The 19292-nt window shown below is 48.2% G+C and overlaps 1 protein-coding gene across 1 annotated transcript; it reads right to left on the reverse strand.

Annotated features, from left to right (window-relative positions):
- Nucleotides 1-212: 212 nt before the first annotated feature.
- Nucleotides 213-18332, reverse strand: RAB3D (RAB3D, member RAS oncogene family). Its single transcript, XM_073587435.1, has 5 exons — nucleotides 17990-18332; nucleotides 10334-10561; nucleotides 8581-8699; nucleotides 4957-5081; nucleotides 213-1080 (listed from the first exon to the last, which is right to left on the reverse strand). The coding sequence occupies exons 2-5, from the start codon at nucleotides 10559-10561 to the stop codon at nucleotides 899-901; spliced, it is 654 nt and encodes a 217-aa protein (XP_073443536.1). The 5' UTR covers nucleotides 17990-18332; the 3' UTR covers nucleotides 213-898.
- Between the last annotated feature and the right edge of the window lie 960 nt (nucleotides 18333-19292).

Genomic DNA, 19292 nt, shown 5'->3' on the forward strand with positions numbered 1-19292 from the left:
CAGACCTCTCCTCCTCCTCATACACAGACATCAGGACACACAGACCTCTCCTCCTCCTAGTATACAGATACCAGGACACACAGACCTCTCCTCCTCCTAATATACAGATACCAGGACACACAGACCTCTCCTCCTCCTAATATACAGACATCAGGTCACACAGACCTCTCCTCCTCCTTATACGCAGGTTACACTCAGTTAGATTTCATAGATTCAATAAAAGGAGAATTCCTTTTATTACAAATGTAAACATGAGGAATAATGATCGTACACCCACGCGAGAGGGAACATCTGAGGTGCTAACAGCTTCATTTGTGACACCCGAATATATATGTGTACGAATCTGCCCTTCAGAGAGCGCGGAGCAATCCCACCCTCCGTCCATCACGAAGGGTCCGGCCCATACACAGTAACATTTCTATGTCCCCCTCCAGAAGGTTCATGCGGAGCATTAAAAACAAAACATGCAGAGCAAAACTTTTCCGATCCCTCGTAATGTGGAATTATTCGTCTTAGGGGCACATTGGATTCATCTTTGGCACTTAATGGCAAGGAGACACAGAGGAAGCCCCTGCGGAGAGGCCATCACACCACAGGCGGTGCATGATGGCCGCATAGATCGCGAGCTTGGCTCCCAATATTTGGGGGATGCCGGATACATTTCTGTAACAATGGATTAGCTTGGGGACTCTTATGTAACAATGTCTCTCGCTGGAGGAGTCGCCGCTCAGCCGGGAGTGCGATGGCAGCAGTCACCCCCTTCCCTGTGGACCTCATACAGCCAGGAGGTGTCCGCCCCATGAGGGCAGTGACATTTTGCATCTCGCTGAGCTTTGCATGTAATAAGAGACATCTCTCCGACCTAATTGGGATTTTTGTGTAATTTTCTGTGACCGGATTAACAAGAACAATTATTCTGCTCCTTGGGGGCAGCGTCGTTGAGTTGAGCGGTTCCACTTGATGGTACCGGTCCATTCTCCAGGCTTTCGTTCATCTTCTCACAGATGACATCCACCAAACGCTCAAACACTTGCTTCACGTTGATGTTCTCTTTCGCGCTTGCTTCAAAAAACTCAAATCCTTAAAGAGAAGGGGAAACACACGTCAGTAGTGACCTTGGGCCGACCTTGGCCGTGAGCAGTGTAGACACCAGGAGCAGCACAGCATTGGGAAATAGTTTTTTTTTCCATCATGCTATAAATGCATTTTTTTGTTTCAACTGATCCATTTAAAAAAGGATTTTCAATAACATTTTGCCAAAGGCAAGGGGCCGTAAACTAAAGAATGAACAATGTCTCCGTTATTCGGGAAGAGAGGATTTTTAATAAGAAGAAAATTGCTCACATTCTTGTTTATATAAACACTGCAATTTTAACCATTATATGGGTTGTCCAGTACTTTTATATTGACGGTCTATTCTTAGCATTGGTCATAAATATCAGATCAGTGGGGGTGTGATACTTTTTTTCCAACCGGATGTGGTAAATCCAGAGTCCCGATGTTTGCCAGATATGATTAGTCCAGAGTCCCAATGTTTGCCAGATATGATTAGTCCTGAGTCTCGATGTTTGCCAGATATGATTAGTCCTGAGTGCCAATGCTGGCCAGATGTGATCAGCCCTGATTAGGACAGATGTGATCAGTCCCAACACCTGATGCTGGCCGGATGTCATCAGTCCTGAATACCAATGCTGTCCAGAAGTGATTAGTCCTACTGCCGATGCGATCAGTCCTGAGTACCGTTGCTGGCCAGATGTGATCAGGTCCTGAGTGATGATGCTGGCCGGATGTGATCAGGTCGTGAGTGCCGATGCTGGCCAGAAGTGATCAGTCCTGAATGCTGAAGCGATCAGTCCTGAGTGCCGATTCTGGGTGGATGTGATCAGTCCTGAGAACCGATGTTGGCTGGATGTGATCAGTCCTGAGTGGCGATGCTGGCCAGATGTGATCAGTCCCGAGTGGCGATGCGGGCAGATGTGATCAGTCCTGAGTGGCGATGCTGGCCAGATGTGATCAGTCCTGAGTGCCGATGCGGGCAGATGTGATCAGTCCTGAGTGCCGATGCTGGCCAGATGTGATCAGTCCTGAGAACCGATGCTGGCCAGATGTGATCAGTACCGATGCGATCAGTCCTGAGTGCCAATGCTGGCCAGATGTGATCAGTCCCGAGTGCCGATTCTGGCTGGATGTGATCAGTCCTGAGAACCGATATTGGCTGGATGTGATCAGTCCTGAGTGCCAATGCTGCCCAGATGTGATCAGTCCTGAGTGCCAATGCTGGCCAGATGTGATCAGTCCTGAGTGCCGATGCTGGCCAGATGTGATCAGTACCGATGCGATCAGTCCTGACTCCTGAGGGCCGATGCTGGCCAGATGTGATCATTCCTGAGTGCCGATGCTAGCCAGATAGGATCAGTACCGATGCTGACCAGATGTGATGAGTCCTGAGAACCGATGTTGGCCGGATGTGATCAGTCCTGAGTGCCAATGCTGGCCAGATGTGATCAGTCCTGAGTGACGATGCTGGCCAGATGTGATCAGTCCTGAGTGACGATGCTGGCCAGATGTGATCAGTCCTGAGTGACGATGCTGGCCAGATGTGATCAGTCCTGAGTGACGATGCTGGCCAGATGTGATCAGTCCTGAGTGACGATGCTGGCCAGATGTGATCAGTCCTGAGTGACGATGCTGGCCAGATGTGATCAGTCCTGAGTGACGATGCTGGCCAGATGTGATCAGTCCTGAGTGACGATGCTGGCCAGATGTGATCAGTCCTGAGTGACGATGCTGGCCAGATGTGATCAGTTCTGAGTGTCCATGCTGGCCAGATGTGATCAGTTCTGAGTATCCATGCTGCCCAGATGTGATCAGTTCTGAGTGTCCATGCTGGCCAGATGTGATCAGTTCTGAGTATCTATGCTGGCCAGATGTGATCAGTCCTGAGTGTCCATGCTGGCCAGATGTGATCAGTCCTGAGTGTCCATGCTGGCCAGATGTGATCAGTCCTGAGTGCCGATGCTAGCCAGATATGAGCAGTACCAATGCTGACCAGATGTGATCAGTCCTGAGTGCCGATGCTGGCTAGATGTGATCAGTCCTGAGTACCGATGCTGGCCAGATGTGATCAGTCCTGAGTGCTGATGCTGGCCGGATGTGATCAGTTCTGAGTCCTGATGCTGGCCAGATGTGATCGGTTCGGAATCCCAAGTCTGGCCACATTTGAGCAGTTTCAGAGCTCAATAATACAGTTCAGTCAACTGTAAAGTGGCCATAGCGGAGGACTGCAGATCAACACCTATTCATTCGAAAAAGGGTGAATGTTTAGCACCCCAGGACCGGCAACAGCTGATCCGTGGGGGGTGCCGGGTGTCATACCCCCATGATCTGGTATTGACGACCTATCCTAAGGATAGGCTATCAACATAAAAGTACTGGACATAACTTTTAATGGGGTTTTCAAACAATGGCATACTTGTAAACTAACAAACACAGACAGTACTCGCCCTCCACCGGTCCAGCGCCAGCTCTCAACCACTACTCCGGTCTCTGTGTATTGGCAGCAGCGGTGACATCATGACTACAGAGCATATCCCCATTGCGCTCAGTGGCTCGAGCCGTTTACACCAGCAGAGCCGCCGAGCTCAGTGTTTGGCTCCAGTGGTGACTGATATGTGCCGTACTCATGACATCACTACCGCAGCTCATTTTCATTTAAAAAAGGCAGTGTTTGTAAAAGCAAAGAAACTTTGCAATTTAGTACATACTGAAAGTTCTATTTCTTCTGAAAAATTAGGATATTTTTAATTTTAAAATTTAAAGCTTATTGCCTAGGTTACCGGCCACCTTCGAAAGGTATCAAGGATGGCGCTTGTAAGCGCTTAGCTACATAGCTTGTGAGAGCTGCTCTGCAGCCGGCCAGATCGCTAGGTCGGACCCAGCCTCGGCGTCCCTGCCCTTTTCCGATGCTGCAGAGACAAAGCTGCACAGTTGGCAGCATGAGAGAGCACACAGTTCTATCTGGTAGTACGCAGTGCCCCCCAGTAAGCAGGAAATCGGGAAGCACGGGAGAGTTTGCTCCTGAAAGGATTAGCACACCCTTTAATCCCTTACAAACATATGACGTACTGGTAAGTCGTATGCCGGCTTCCTGACTTTGATGTGGGCTTGCATGCTGAACCCCTATCTTTCCTGGCAGATGATGGCTGTGATATTCAGCCATCATCTGCCTCTAACAGATCCACCCACGGCTTTTAACCTGTTAAGTGCCACTGTCAATCTCTGACAGCGGCATTTAACATTCATCGACATTGGGCACATCATTCGATGCATCCATCGGCACACCCATGACGTGATTGCACGTGATGCTGAAGACTTCTGTGTCTGTCATTACGATCCTCCTGTAAAAGCCAACCTGTAGCTGGTGTTCATAGGAAATCGTGATTTTTGCTCTACATAGCAGTGCTGCTGCTCTGCTATGTATAGCACAAGCAATCAGACGATCGCAGCTTCAAGTCCCCAAAGGGGACTATTAAATCCAGTGAAAAGTAAAAAAAAAAAAATAAAAAAAAAATAAAAAATCACACTCCATTAAAGAATACACATATTTGGTATCGCTGCATTCATAAAAGTCAGATCTATTAAAGTATAAAATAAATTGGAACAATCAGTAACGAGAGAAGAAAAATCAAAACACCAGAATTGCGCTTTTTCAGCCGATGCAACAACACAAAAAAAATTTAATAACGGGCAATCAAAACATCGTATCTACCCCAAAGAGATGTCAATAAAAACATCGACTCAGCGCAAAAAAAAACAAGCCCCATATGTGTATGTGGATGGAAGAATAAAAAATGTCATGGCTCCTGAAATGAGGAGAGGAAAAAACTAAAGCGCAAAAATGGAAAAAAAAAAAAATAATCGCCCAGTTGGGAAGGAGTTAGGCCAAATCAGCCTCACCTAGTTCTTCAGCCAGTCTCCGTCCGTCTTCTGCAGGGATGACCCGATCATCTTCCAGGTCGCACTTGTTTCCTACCAGTAATACCTGCGCGTTGTCCCACGAGTACGTCTTGATTTGGGTTGCCCTGTAGGGATAAAGGGGAGAAAAGCTGACGGACATCTGTATAGGGTTCATTGTATCTTAATGACTATTTCAAGTAATGGCTAGTTGTTGTTGTTTTTTATCTCCATACCAGCTGAAGAGCCCGGCGTTGCCCGGGCATAGTGACTAACTGTGGTTAGTTATAACAAATTATAATGATTATATTGCACATAAAAACATTTCACATCATATATTCAACACTACAGATTTGCAACACAGATTAACTGAACTATTACCCAAGTATTGATAGTATTTTATTTTCAACTCATTCAAGAGCCTTTTGATAAACAACATTTTTGTTTTTTCCTTTTAGTGCAAAGATGAACAGATTTTTGGCAATTCCAACTCTTGAACAGGCCACATAAAGTTGACCATGAGAAAAGCATGGAGATTGCAAATCGATCCCTACTACTTTCAAGGACTGTCCCTGAGCATTGTTAATGGACATTGCAAATAGCAGTTCAACTGGAAACTGGAGGCGTTTAAAATCAGATGGAATGAGTGGAATTCTTGGAAGGAAAATGTCCTCTCCTTTGGCAGATCCTGTTGCTGAGCTGTGTATCTTATCCTATCCTGTGTGATACTGTCTACTAAGCCGTGTATCTAATCCTATCCTGTGTGATACTGACTGCTGAGCCGTGTATCTAATCCTATCCTGTGTGATACTGACTGCTGAGCTGTGTATCTAATCCTATCCTGTGTGATACAGTCTGCCGAGCTGTGCATCTAATCCTATCCTGTGTGATACAGTCTGCCGAGCTGTGCATCTAATCCTATCCTGTGTGATACTGTCTGCTGAGCCGTGTATGGAATCCTATCCTGTGTGATACTGACTGCTGAGCCGTGTATCTAATCCTATCCTGTGTGATACTGTCTACTAAGCCGTGTATCTAATCCTATCCTGTGTGATACAGTCTACCGAACTGTGCATCTAATCCTATCCTGTGTGATACAGTCTGCTGAGCCGTGTATCTAAGCCTATCCTGTGTGATAGTCTGCTGAGCCATGTATCTAATCCTATCCTGTGTGATACTGACTGCTGAGCTGTGTATCTAATCCTATCCTGTGTGATACAGTCTGCCGAGCTGTGCATCTAATCCTATCCTGGATGATACTGACTGCTGAGCCGTGTATCTAATCCTATCCTGTGTGATACTGTCTACTAAGCCGTGTATCTAATACTATCCTGTGTGATACTGTCTGCTGAGCCGTGTATCTAATCCTATCCTGTGTGATACTGTCTGCTGAGCCGTGTATCTAATCCTATCCTGTGTGATACTGTCTGCTGAGCCGTGTATCTAATCCTATCCTGTGTGATACTGTCTGCTGAGCCGTGTATCGAATCCTATCCTGTGTGATACTGTCTACTAAGCCGTGTATCTAATCCTATCCTGTGTGATACAGTCTGCCTAGCTGTGCATCTAATCCTATCCTGTGTGATACAGTCCGCTGAGCCGTGTATCTAATCCTATCCTGTGTGATACTGTCTGCTGAGCCGTGTATCGAATCCTATCCTGTGTGATACTGACTGCTGAGCCGTGTATCGAATCCTATCCTGTGTGATACTGTCTACTAAGCCGTGTATCTAATCCTATCCTGTGTGATACAGTCTGCCTAGCTGTGCATCTAATCCTATCCTGTGTGATACAGTCTGCTGAGCCGTGTATCTAAGCCTATCCTGTGTGATAGTCTGCTGAGCCATGTATCTAATCCTATCCTGTGTGATACTGACTGCTGAGCTGTGTATCTAATCCTATCCTGTGTGATACTGTCTACTAAGCCGTGTATCTAATCCTATCCTGTGTGATACTGTCTACTAAGCCGTGTATCTAACCCTATCCTGTGTGATACTGTCTGCTGAGCCATGTATCTAATCCTATCCTGTGTGATACTGACTGCTGAGCTGTGTATCTAATCCTATCCTGTGTGATACTGTCTACTAAGCCGTGTATCGAATCCTATCCTGTGTGATACTGTCTACTAAGCCGTGTATCTAATCCTATCCTGTGTGATACAGTCTGCCTAGCTGTGCATCTAATCCTATCCTGTGTGATACAGTCTGCTGAGCCGTGTATCTAATCCTATCCTGTGTGATACTGTCTGCTGAGCCGTGTATCGAATCCTATCCTGTGTGATACTGACTGCTGAGCCGTGTATCTAATCCTATCCTGTGTGATACTGTCTGCATAGCCGTGTATCTAATCCTGTCCTGGGTGATACAGTCTGCTGAGCTGTGTATCTAATCATATCCTGTGATACTGTCTGCGTATCTAATCCTATCCTGTGTGATACTGGGCCGTGTATCTAATCCTATCCTGTGTGATACTGATACTGGCTGACACACACATACACTCAGTTTTATATATATAGAATTATGAAGGCCATGCAGTTTTTTATTTTTCTTCTGGATGAGGTTTTTTGTTATTTTTTTTAAAGTTGGGTTGTTTTTATGTTTTTAATATCTTCTCTTTTAACTTTTTTTATAGAGTGTGGATGGAAAAAGAACATTGAATTTTTAGGATTTGTTTTATGGGGAGCTCGGCTTTATCTTTTTGTGGAATGGCGCATACTTTTCTTTGGTACCATCTTATGGAGGGAACACTAAACATTAATTCAGTCTATTTTTTAAGCTTAATTTCATGTCATTCACCATGAGATAGGTGTGAGGACGCCATGTCGATCACAGCTGGAGGGTCGGTGACTGCAGGGACAGAGGAGGCGCCGAGCACAGACCACCCGTCAGACCCCATACGCTCAGGAGGAGTTTTGTCTTAGATATGAGGAGATCTTGGTATTTATGAACAGGATACCGGAGTGATCTTTACTGAGGGAGAACCTGATGACGCGCCGTCCGTCCACTTGTCCCTGCCCCGAGCGGTGGCAGACCTACAGCCACGACAAGTAGCTGATATTCCCGACTCTTACTGTGTCCACAGTGACATTCTCTCCACATCCCAGGTAATTGTGAGATCCCCGTGGCGCTGTCCTCCTCCTCCTCAGGCTGTTTGCTCTCATCGTGGAGCCAGCGCTTCACTCTACGCTCACTCCTATAGTCATTCTGACTTCTTAAACAGCAAGTTCACCCCCAAGCCCATATCGTTCATCCTTGGATGGCCCTCAGGCCCTACACCCGGGCACCAGTGATACAAAAGGCATACAATAGATCTCTTACCGATCTTTCCATAGTCTAGGCAGATGGATTACTTTATTTATCTTGTATTAGACACTGTATTATACTTCAGAGCTGCATTCACACTTCTGCAGAACTCAAATCTTCCTAGTTCCGTGTCTGTATTAAGTTCAGTAACACTTTCCGCAGTATTATAGGAACTCAACTCAAGGTTGCTGAAGACTTCCAATTACAATCAGCTGAATTGTGAATACAGCTCTGGAGTACAATACAGGATAGGCTTGAGAAACCTTGTCCTCCCATCAATCCCTTGATTTATTTCTCTTTTCCTGTATTGGGGTTATCTGCTCACCAGTCCTGCACGGCATTGAATGAGTCCATGTTTGAGATGTCGTACATGAGCAGGAATCCCATGGCTCCTCTGTAGTAGGCGGTGGTGATAGTGCGGTATCGCTCCTGTCCGGCTGTGTCCTGTATATGTAACACAAAGGCTGTCAGCGGAGTGTGCGGAGACTGTCACCAGGGGAAGGCGCTGCCATAATCACATCTAACCCCAGGGAAACACTCACAGTCATGCACTCGGCAAATTCATCATGTCTGATCTGTCTGTCACTGTCAGGGGACAGTCAGGCGGCCGCTCACATCAGCTGCTCAGACGGAGGCACAACCAGAGCTGGTGAGAGCGGAAGACTTTCTCTATATATGGTCAATTGCCTTTACCAATCCTAAATCTTATAACAGATCTTATATAGAGACAACAGATCTTATATAAAGACAACAGATCTTATATAAAGACAAGCCCCTGATGTTACAACTTATGAGCTTCAAGAAGCCGGTGTGTTTATACCTACACATGCAAACATGCCACTCTTCAATATGGTCACCACATTACACATAGAATTTACCTACATAAATGTGAAGTCATTTGATACATACATAATATTTTTCCTGTATTGACACTGAGTTACATGCAGTAATATACTCCAGAGCTGCACTCACTATTCTGCTGGTGCAGTCACTGTGTACATATATTACATTACTGATCCTGAGTTACATCCTGTATTATACTCCAGAGCTGCACTCACTATTCTGCTGGTGCAGTCACTGTGTACATACATTACTGATCCTGAGTTACATCCTGTATTATACTCCAGAGCTGCACTCACTATTCTGCTGGTGCAGTCACTGTGTACATATATTACTGATCCTGAGTTACATGCAGTAATATACTCCAGAGCTGCACTCACTATTCTGCTGGTGCAGTCACTGTGTACATACATTACTGATCCTGAGTTACATCCTGTATTATACCCCAGAGCTACACTCACTATTCTGCTGGTGCAGTCACTGTGTACATACATTACATTACTGATCCTGAGTTACATCCTGTATTATACCCCAGAGCTGCACTCACTATTCTGCTGGTGCAGTCACTGTGTACATACATTACTGATCCTGAGTTACATCCTGTATTATACCCCAGAGCTGCACTCACTATTCTGCTGGTGCAGTCACTGTGTACATACATTACATTACTGATCCTGAGTTACATCCTGTATTATACCCCAGAGCTGCACTCACTATTCTGCTGGTGCAGTCACTGTGTACATACATTACATTACTGATCCTGAGTTACAACCTGTATTATACCCCAGAGCTGCACTCACTATTCTGCTGGTGCAGTCACTGTGTACATACATTACAGTACTGATCCTGAGTTACATCCTGTATTATACCCCAGAGCTGCACTCACTATTCTGCTGGTGCAGTCACTGTAAATACAATACTGATCCTGAGTTACAGCAGAATAGTGAGTGCAGCTCTGGAGTATAATACAGGATTAGTACAGGAGCAGTAATGTGATGTACAATCACAGTTATGTTTTATGAACAATACTTTGATATGTAATTTGTAGCATTTTGTGTAAAGGAGGGATTATCTTTCCGCGGCTCAGTGACGTTAGGATGAGACCCTGCACACACCCCTTATTATACATTTGTGGTCCCTTCCGTTAGATACACAGTGTTTGCTTACTATCATGTAACGTTGCTGCTGAAGGCTGCGGCCCATTCACTCGTCACAGAGAATATTTTGGCATCTCTTACCCAGATTTGCAGCTTTACCCTCTTCTCATTCCTGTACACGGTCTTCACCTTAAAGTCTATCCCCACGGTGCTGACGAAGGCGGAGGTGAAGGAGTCGTCGGCATAGCGGAACAGGAAGGAGGTTTTCCCCACGCTGCTGTTCCCGATGATCAGGAGCTTAAACATGTAATCAAAATTCTGGTCCGCAGCGTCTTTCTGAGGTTGGCGGGTGTCATTGGCAGATGCCATCTGTGGTACGAGAAGAATTATTGTGTTATCGGAGATTTCTGTAGGTTATCAATGCAAAGTCCGCTCTATGATGATGATGTGTCGGCTCCTTCACTTTAAAGAAGAGTCTCAAAAGGCATCTCTAGGACAGGCCAGTCTCATAGTAACAGTCAGCAAGGCTGGAAAAGCCCTGTGTCCATCCAGCTCAGCCTATATTCCATCAGAAGAAATCCGAAGATCTACGTCCTTCTAAAGAACCTAATAACTGTAAGATACAACATTGTTACGCTCCAGGTAGACTTCCGGGCCTCTCTTGAACCCCTCGACTGAGTTCGCCATCCCCACCTCCTCAGGCAGGGAATTCCAGATTCTCACTGCCCTAACAGTAAAGAATCCTCTTCTATGTTGGTGGAAAAAAACCTTCTCTCCTCCAGACGCAGAGAATGCCCCCATGTGACCGTCACCTTCCTTGGTATAAACAGATCCTCGGAGAGATATTTGTATTGTCCCCTTATATACTTATACATGGTTATTAGATCGCCCCCAGTCGTCTTAATTCTAGACTAAATCATCCTAAATTTGCTGATCTCTCTGGGTATTGTAGTTCCCCCATCCCCTTTATCCCCTCATGTCATAAGGTTTATCAGCAGAGATCGCTCCATGGGGACTACCATTGTTACTCACCTATGAGGAGGGCCACGTACAAATATGCAGTCCCTCTCTAACAAAATTATGGAGGGAGGCAAACATCAGGCCCCCAACCCCTGGTGTATAACATCCAACCCCTCACCACCTAGTATATAACCTCTGGGCCCCCGATGTATAACATCCGACCCCTCCCCACCAATGTAAAACATCTGGCCTCTCGCCCCTAGTATATAACCTCTGGCCCACCGATGTATAACATCCTCCCCCTCCCCCCTAATGTAAAACATCCGGCCTCTCGCCCCGCTCCTCGCCCCCGATGTATAACATCCGACCCCTCAACCCCCCCTCCCATGTATAATATCCGGCCTCTCACCCACAGTATGTAACCTCTGCGCCCCCCCCCCATGCCATATCATCTGCCTTTATTAACATGTGACAGAACGGCCGGTGGTGCAGAGCTCAATGATACCAGCGCGGTCCTGTGATACTCGGGGCCACCAGGGTAACAAGTCTGTTGATGATATTTCCTCCTCCTAAATCTTCCTACATCACCTGTGAGTGATATTACTAAGAAGTGAATGCAGCCTTACATCACCAAGCACAATGCTGAGCGTCGGATGGAGTGGTGTAAAGCCTCCACCACATGTTCAGTGCAGTGATGGATCGCACTTCTCTATCTGCGTCTGATGGAGGAGTCTGCGTTTGGTGACACCAAGAGAATGTTACCCCCCCTGACTGCATTGTGCCCGCTGTACAGATGGTGGGGAAGGATAATACTATAGGAATGTTATCGGGGGTCGGCATTGGGCCCTTAATTCCAGTAAAGGGAAATCTTAATTCTTCAGTACAAGACATTGTGGACCGTTGTAGCCTCCACCTTTGTTGGAACAGTTTGGGGAAGACCCCCCATGACTGTGCCCAGTGCACAAGGTCAATACAGACATGGTGGGGACATGATCGACCGCAAAGACCTCAGCCCCATCTAACGACTACACCGGAGACTGTGAGCCCGGCCTCCCCTAACATCAGGGTCTGACCTCACAAATGCTCCAAAATTCCACAGATGCCTCCAAACATTATTTTTTAGAAATCCTTCCCAGAATAGCAGGAGCCGAGGGCCGACTCCATATCAATGTCTATGGATGTATGTAAGAAGGGAGGTCAGAGAAGCTCCTATAGGTGTAAGTGCCCCGATACCGTTCTCCATATAATGTTCCTGAGCTGTTTGCTACCATGAGGCACGAGTCCGGTCCACCAGCTCTGCCCCTGCAAGCGATGAGTCCGGGCTCCAAAGCTAAGTCACAATTTACTCTCCTTTCTTGAAGTTCCACTAAACTACAACCCTGTTGCGATTATAGACGTGCCACCAAACAAGGCACAGAATTACAGAAATACCTAAATACCTGAGATGTTCTGAAATGACTCTCCATGCAAGAATTCTACTGCAATCATTCATATGTAGTGACGGCGGGGCTGCCGGCTTACATGGGGCTGCTCTTATATGGGAGCAATGCATATACGTGCATTCAGTGGGGGCATTCAGCTCATAGTCTCTGCTTATATAAGCAGGAAGCACAAGATAAAATAGGAAAATATACTTTCACAACTTGACCATCAGATACACAACTGATCAGCTGTCCAGATGTAACTTTACATTTACTAGGCATTGCCAATACTAAAGTTACAGTAGATACAGTAAATTTATGTGACACATGGATTTTGTTGCTTCTACCCTTCAAGGAGAATTCCTTACACACATCCGTTACCCCGTTAAAGCTACAAGCCTAGTTCTACCTAGATTCTAAAGTTTTATATTTATTGGAACTCAGAACTTAGTTTTCCTTAACCACCACTAGGGGGAGCTCAATACTTACTGAGATAGACAGTACTATAAATCGAGACCCAGTGAGCTCCCCCTCCTGGTGGCTGCTGGAAGTCAGAATTGAATTATTGCACTGTAGCTACAGACACATTTGCAGGTCGGGGGCTTTAAATAAATGTTGTGTCAGAAGTAATCCATTGAAAGGTCTGGCTATTCTGTACGTAGTATTAATTATCTGTAACTGAAAAGCAAATAAAGAAAAAGTGAGTCTGGTGTAATGCCAGGGGGGGGGGTCACTAGAGGATAGAAAAAGTCATCAATCACCAAGATAGGCAATAATCCTGCCTGTCCTGATCCACCTTCAATATCTCTATAGACATCACAAGCCATCTACTATCCAATAATCTACAGTGCAATAATCATCCCGCACCCTGCATAATAGTGTCCATACACCTGTGTTATCATTGAGGAGAGGGGAGCACGTTCAAGCCGGACATCTCTGGTAGCTGTTTCTCATCCAGCTGGGACAACCTAGGAGAGATAACATTACTCACTCCCCAACCCCATCAGATAACAGTTTTCTACAAGTTTAATACTAAGAACAATTTCCCTAAAACTATTGGGGTTGGATCATTACCTGGTCCTGTGTGTAACAGAACAAGGACAGGAACTGGTGGCCAAGGTCTGAAGATCTGATCTCACAAGCAGCAAGCCATAGCGCCAAAACAAGGACAGGAACTGGTGGCCAAGGTCTGAAGATCTGCTCTCACAAGCAGCCAGCAATGGTGCCAGAACAAGGACAGGAACTGGTGGCCAAGGTCTGAAGATCTGCTCTCACAAGCAGCCAGCCATGGTGCCAGAACAAGGACAGGAACTGGTGGCCAAGGTCTGAAGATCTGATCTCACAAGCAGCCAGCCATGGTGACAGAACAAGGACAGGAACTAGTGGCCAAGGTCTGAAAATCTGCTCTCACAAGCAGCCAGCCATGGTGCCAATACAAGGACGGGAACTGGTGGCCAAGGTCTGAAGATCTGATCTCACAAGCAGCCAGCCATGGTGACAGAACAAGGACAGGAACTGGTGGCCAAGGTCTGAAGATCTGCTCTCACAAGCAGCCAGCCATGGTGCCAAAAAAGGACAGGAACTGGTGGCCAAGGTCTGAAGATCTGATCTCACAAGCAGCCAGCCACGGTGCCAGAACAAGGACGGGAACTGGTGGCCAAGGTCTGAAGATCTGCTATCACAAGCAGTCAGCCATGGTGCCAAAACAAGGGAAGGAACTGGTGGCCAAGGTCTGAAGATCTGATCTCACAAGCAGCCAGCCATGGTGCCAAAAAAAAGGACAGGAACTGGTGGCCAAGGTCTGAAGATCTGATCTCACAAGCAGCCAGCCATGGTGCCAAAAAAGGACAGGAACTGATGGCCAAGGTCTGAAGAGCTGATCTCACAAGCAGCCAGCCATGGTGCCAGAACAAGGACAGGAACTGGCGGCCAAGGTCTGAAGATCTGATCTCAAAAGCAGCCAGCCATGGTGCCATCTGGAGAAGTTACAGGTCACATCTGTGGGACAAGTTTGACTATTCCCAAGTGACTAAATCAGTCTTGATCTCCCGCAAACACATCTCCACAAATATCGTACCAGATCACAATCCCCTCAGGACTGTATACTACGCATAGATGAGGACCATATGGACATAAGTATACTACAACTTTCAGCACCACTGACATACAACGAGAAGAGGAACAAGAGGTAACCGACCACCAAGAGGAGGCCTCCTTCTGGGGCTGGTCCACCAAAGCCTGGAGCTTTTTTTTACTTTTAGTTCCATTTAATGATCCAGGGGTTGATAGTCCAAACGTTGAGGGAAGTTCTTCCGCGAAAAAACAAGGAACCCACCTGGACTTAAGAGAGGGGGGACTGCCCATAAGCAGGAGACATGGGCATCAGGGGACTGTCCATAGGCAGGGGAGGCGGCAGATGTATTGACCTGGAGGAGCCATTAAGTCATTACTGTCTTATGCAATTAACGTCGTACGTGGAATTCGTCTTCTAATGGAAAGTGATTCTGAGCAGCCAGAGGGAAGCATTGTGTCCAGCCAACCTGGGTGTTACACAGTCTACACCCCAAAGCAAATAAAACCCAGGAGCTGGGATCTCCGCCGCGCTTACAGAGGCTGATAAAAGACAAAAGCGTGCACCTTAGCCTTGGTACAGTCATTCAGAGGTACCGCATACATTGAATAGGGCCCCCCCCGTCGTACAGTCGCCTCTCTCAATCACCCCCCACTCTGCTGCCGCTGCTGCTCATAATGCTGCACTAATGGGAAAAGCCATTAATGCTCCACCCCACCCCACCCCCACCCCAGCAGCGTCAATGGGATTTACACCCCGAAAATATCCCAGTGCCAGGATTATAATTACTGCATGCCCTGATTATAGCGCTAGCCCAATTATAAAGTGCCATATAAATTGTGTATTATTATATACGATGTCACGGCCCAGCAGGGAAATGCTATATACTTTGCTGGTGGCTGACAACACCCTGCCCCATCTGTGCGATCACTATGGGCCTTCCATCCATTATATCCAGCAATCCAGGGGCTACTCCTAGTGAATAACTAGGACACCACCCTGCGAAGACCTAGCCCACCATGCACGCAGCACACCGAGTATATAGTGCCTATAGCTAGCAGTACATAGGGGTACATGGAAGGGACACACATGGCACATACACACCCACATGTAAGGAGACGTGTCCCAGGATGGGCACCCAGCAGCTGCTGTGACAGCCTGCCCCAAGTATACACACTGCCAGCAGTACACAGCCTGCCCCAGTACACACACTGCCAGCAGTACACAGCCTGCCCCAGTACACACACTGCCAGCAGTACACAGCCTGCCCCAAGTATACACACTGCCAGCAGTACACAGCCTGCCCCAGTACACACACTGCCAGCAGTACACAGCCTGCCCCAAGTATACACACTGCCAGCAGTACACAGCCTGCCCCAGTACACACACTGCCAGCAGTACACAGCCTGCCCCAGTACACACACTGCCAGCAGTACACAGCCTACCCCAGTACACACACTGCCAGCAGTACACAGCCTGCCCCAGTACACTGCCAGCAGTACACACACTGCCAGCAGTACACACACTGCCAGCAGTACACACACTGCCAGCAGTACACAGCCTGCCCCAGTACACAGCCTGCCCCAGTACACACACTGCCAGCAGTACACAGCCTACCCCAGTACACACACTGCCAGCAGTACACAGCCTGCCAGCAGTACACAGCCTGCCCCAGTATACACACTGCCAGCAGTACACAGCCTACCCCAGTACACACACTGCCAGCAGTACACAGCCTGCCCCAGTACACACACTGCCAGCTGTACACAGCCTGCCCCAGTACACACACTGCCAGCAGTACACAGCCTGCCAGCAGTACACAGCCTGCCCCAGTACACACACTGCCAGCAGTACACAGCCTACCCCAGTACACACACTGCCAGCAGTACACAGCCTGCCCCAGTACACACACTGCCAGCTGTACACAGCCTGCCCCAGTACACACACTGCCAGCTGTACACAGCCTGCCCCAGTACACACACTGCCAGCAGTACACAGCCTGCCCCAGTACACACACTGCCAGCTGTACACAGCCTGCCCCAGTACACACACTGCCAGCAGTACACAGCCTACCCCAGTACACACACTGCCAGCAGTACACAGCCTGCCCCAGTACACACACTGCCAGCTGTACACAGCCTGCCCCAGTACACACACTGCCAGCAGTACACAGCCTGCCCCAGTACACACACTGCCAGCTGTACACAGCCTGCCCCAGTACACACACTGCCAGCAGTACACAGCCTGCCCCAGTACACACACTGCCAGCAGTACACAGCCTGCCCCAGTACACACACTGCCAGCTGTACACAGCCTGCCCCAGTACACACACTGCCAGCAGTACACACCCTGCCCCAGTACACACACTGCCAGCTGTACACAGCCTGCCCCAGTACACACACTGCCAGCTGTACACAGCCTGCCCCAGTACACACACTGCCAGCTGTACACAGCCTGCCCCAGTACACACACTGCCAGCAGTACACAGCCTGCCCCAGTACACACACTGCCAGCAGTACACAGCCTGCCCCAGTACACACACTGCCAGCAGTACACAGCCTGCCCCAGTACACACACTGCCAGCAGTACACAGCCTGCCCCAGTACACACACTGCCAGCAGTACACAGCCTGCCCCAGTACACACACTGCCAGCTGTACACAGCCTGCCCCAGTACACACACTGCCAGCTGTACACAGCCTGCCCCAGTACACACACTGCCAGCAGTACACAGCCTGCCCCAGTACACACACTGCCAGCAGTACACAGCCTGCCCCAGTACACACACTGCCAGCTGTACACAGCCTGCCCCAGTACACACACTGCCAGCAGTACACAGCCTGCCCCAGTACACACACTGCCAGCAGTACACAGCCTGCCCCAGTACACACACTGCCAGCAGTACACAGCCTGCCCCAGTACACACACTGCCAGCAGTACACAGCCTGCCCCAGTACACACACTGCCAGCAGTACACAGCCTGCCCCAGTACACACACTGCCAGCAGTACACAGCCTACCCCAGTACACACACTGCCAGCAGTACACAGCCTGCCCCAGTACACACACTGCCAGCAGTACACAGCCTGCCCCAGTACACACACTGCCAGCTGTACACAGCCTGCCCCAGTACACACACTGCCAGCTGTACACAGCCTGCCCCAGTACACACACTGCCAGCTGTACACAGCCTGCCCCAGTACACACACTGCCAGCAGTACACAGCCTGCCCCAGTACACAGCCTGCCCCAGTACACAGCCTGCCCCAGTACACACACTGCCAGCAGTACACAGCCTGCCCCAGTACACAGCCTGCCCCAGTACACACACTGCCAGCTGTACATTACCTTCTCCAGCCGGCTCAGCCTCTTCTGGGTCACTCTTTCCTCTGGCAGTGGGCTCCCTGTCACTGTCCAGCAGGCTGTGTGCTCTGTCTAGGACACCGCTCTCTTGCCCCTGTCTAGATGTCACTTTCTCTGTCCCCCCTGAGCTGTCTGCTGCTGTCTCCTGGCTGCTGCCCTCCCTCCCGGATCTGTCTGTTTGCAGGTGGCTCTATCTCTCCCAACTGAGGTGTGTCTCCTTCCTCTGCATTCTCCCTCCTACTCTCCTAGCACAGGCTCTCACCTCCTCCCACAGCCCTCTCTCCCTGCAGGGCTGGCCCTTCCTGTCCCTGACCAGCTGTCTGCTGGCTCCACGGTCCCTGTGTCCTGACAGTACTAGACAATGGCCAGACCCTGCAATCCCGAGTCTGTATCCGGCTCCTTATCTCCACTGTGACCATCCAATTACCCCAAAGTAATAGTGTTCATCTGCTGCAGTAGAATACAGTATGATGTACTGCTCCATCATGGTGACAAGCATCCAATACCCACTTAAAGCACTGTAGTAGTGGTGTGGGGAGCAGATGTGTGAACTGTACCTGTGCTGTGTATACCTGTCATGGTGTAGTCTTAGAATCATAGAATCATAGAATCGAAGAGTTGGAAGGGACCTCCTGGGCCATCTGGTCCAACCCCCTGCTCAAAGCAGGATTCGCTAAATCATCCCAGTCAGATGTCTGTCCAGCCTCTGTTTGAAGACTTCCATTGAAGGAGAACTCACCACTTCTCGTGGCAGCCTGTTCCACTCATTGATCACTCTAACTGTCAAAAAGTTTTTTCTAATATCTAATCTGTGTCTCCTCCCATTCAGTTTCATCCCATTGCTTCTAGTCTTTCCTTGTGCAAATGAGAATAAAGTTGATCCTTCTACAATGTGACAGCCCTTTAGATATTTGTAGACAGCTATTAAGTCTCCTCTCAGTCTTCTCTTTTGCAAACTAAACATTCCCAAATCCTGCAACCTTTCCTCATAAGACAGGGTTTGCAGACCGGTCACCATTCTGGTCGCTCTTTTCTGAACTTGCTCCAGTTTGTTGATGTCTTTTTTAAAATGTGGTGCCCAAAACTGGACACAATATTCCAGATGAGGTCTGACCAAAGAGGAATAGAGGGAAATAATGACTTCACGTGATCTAGACTGTATGCTTCTGTTAATACATCCTAGAATTGCATTTGCCTTTTTTGCTGCTGCATCACACTGTTGACTCATATTCAGTCTGTGATCTATTAGCATACCCAAGTCTTTTTCACATGTGCTGTTGCTTAGCCC

The sequence above is a fragment of the Dendrobates tinctorius genome, unplaced genomic scaffold, assembly GCF_039654945.1.
Source record: "Dendrobates tinctorius isolate UK_male_01 unplaced genomic scaffold, ASM3965494v1 ptg000099l, whole genome shotgun sequence".
Lineage (NCBI taxonomy): Eukaryota > Metazoa > Chordata > Amphibia > Anura > Dendrobatidae > Dendrobates > Dendrobates tinctorius.

Coding starts and splice junctions, on each gene's coding strand:
- RAB3D (XM_073587435.1), bottom strand. CDS start 10,561: ATGGCATCTGCCAATGACACCCGCCAACCTCAGAAAGACGCTGCGGAC. Junction 5,082..8,580: donor TTCAATGCCGTGCAGGACTG/GTGAGCAGATAA, acceptor TTATCCCTACAG/GGCAACCCAAATCAAGACGT. Junction 1,081..4,956: donor GAGACTGGCTGAAGAACTAG/GTGAGGCTGATT, acceptor CTTCTCTTTAAG/GATTTGAGTTTTTTGAAGCA.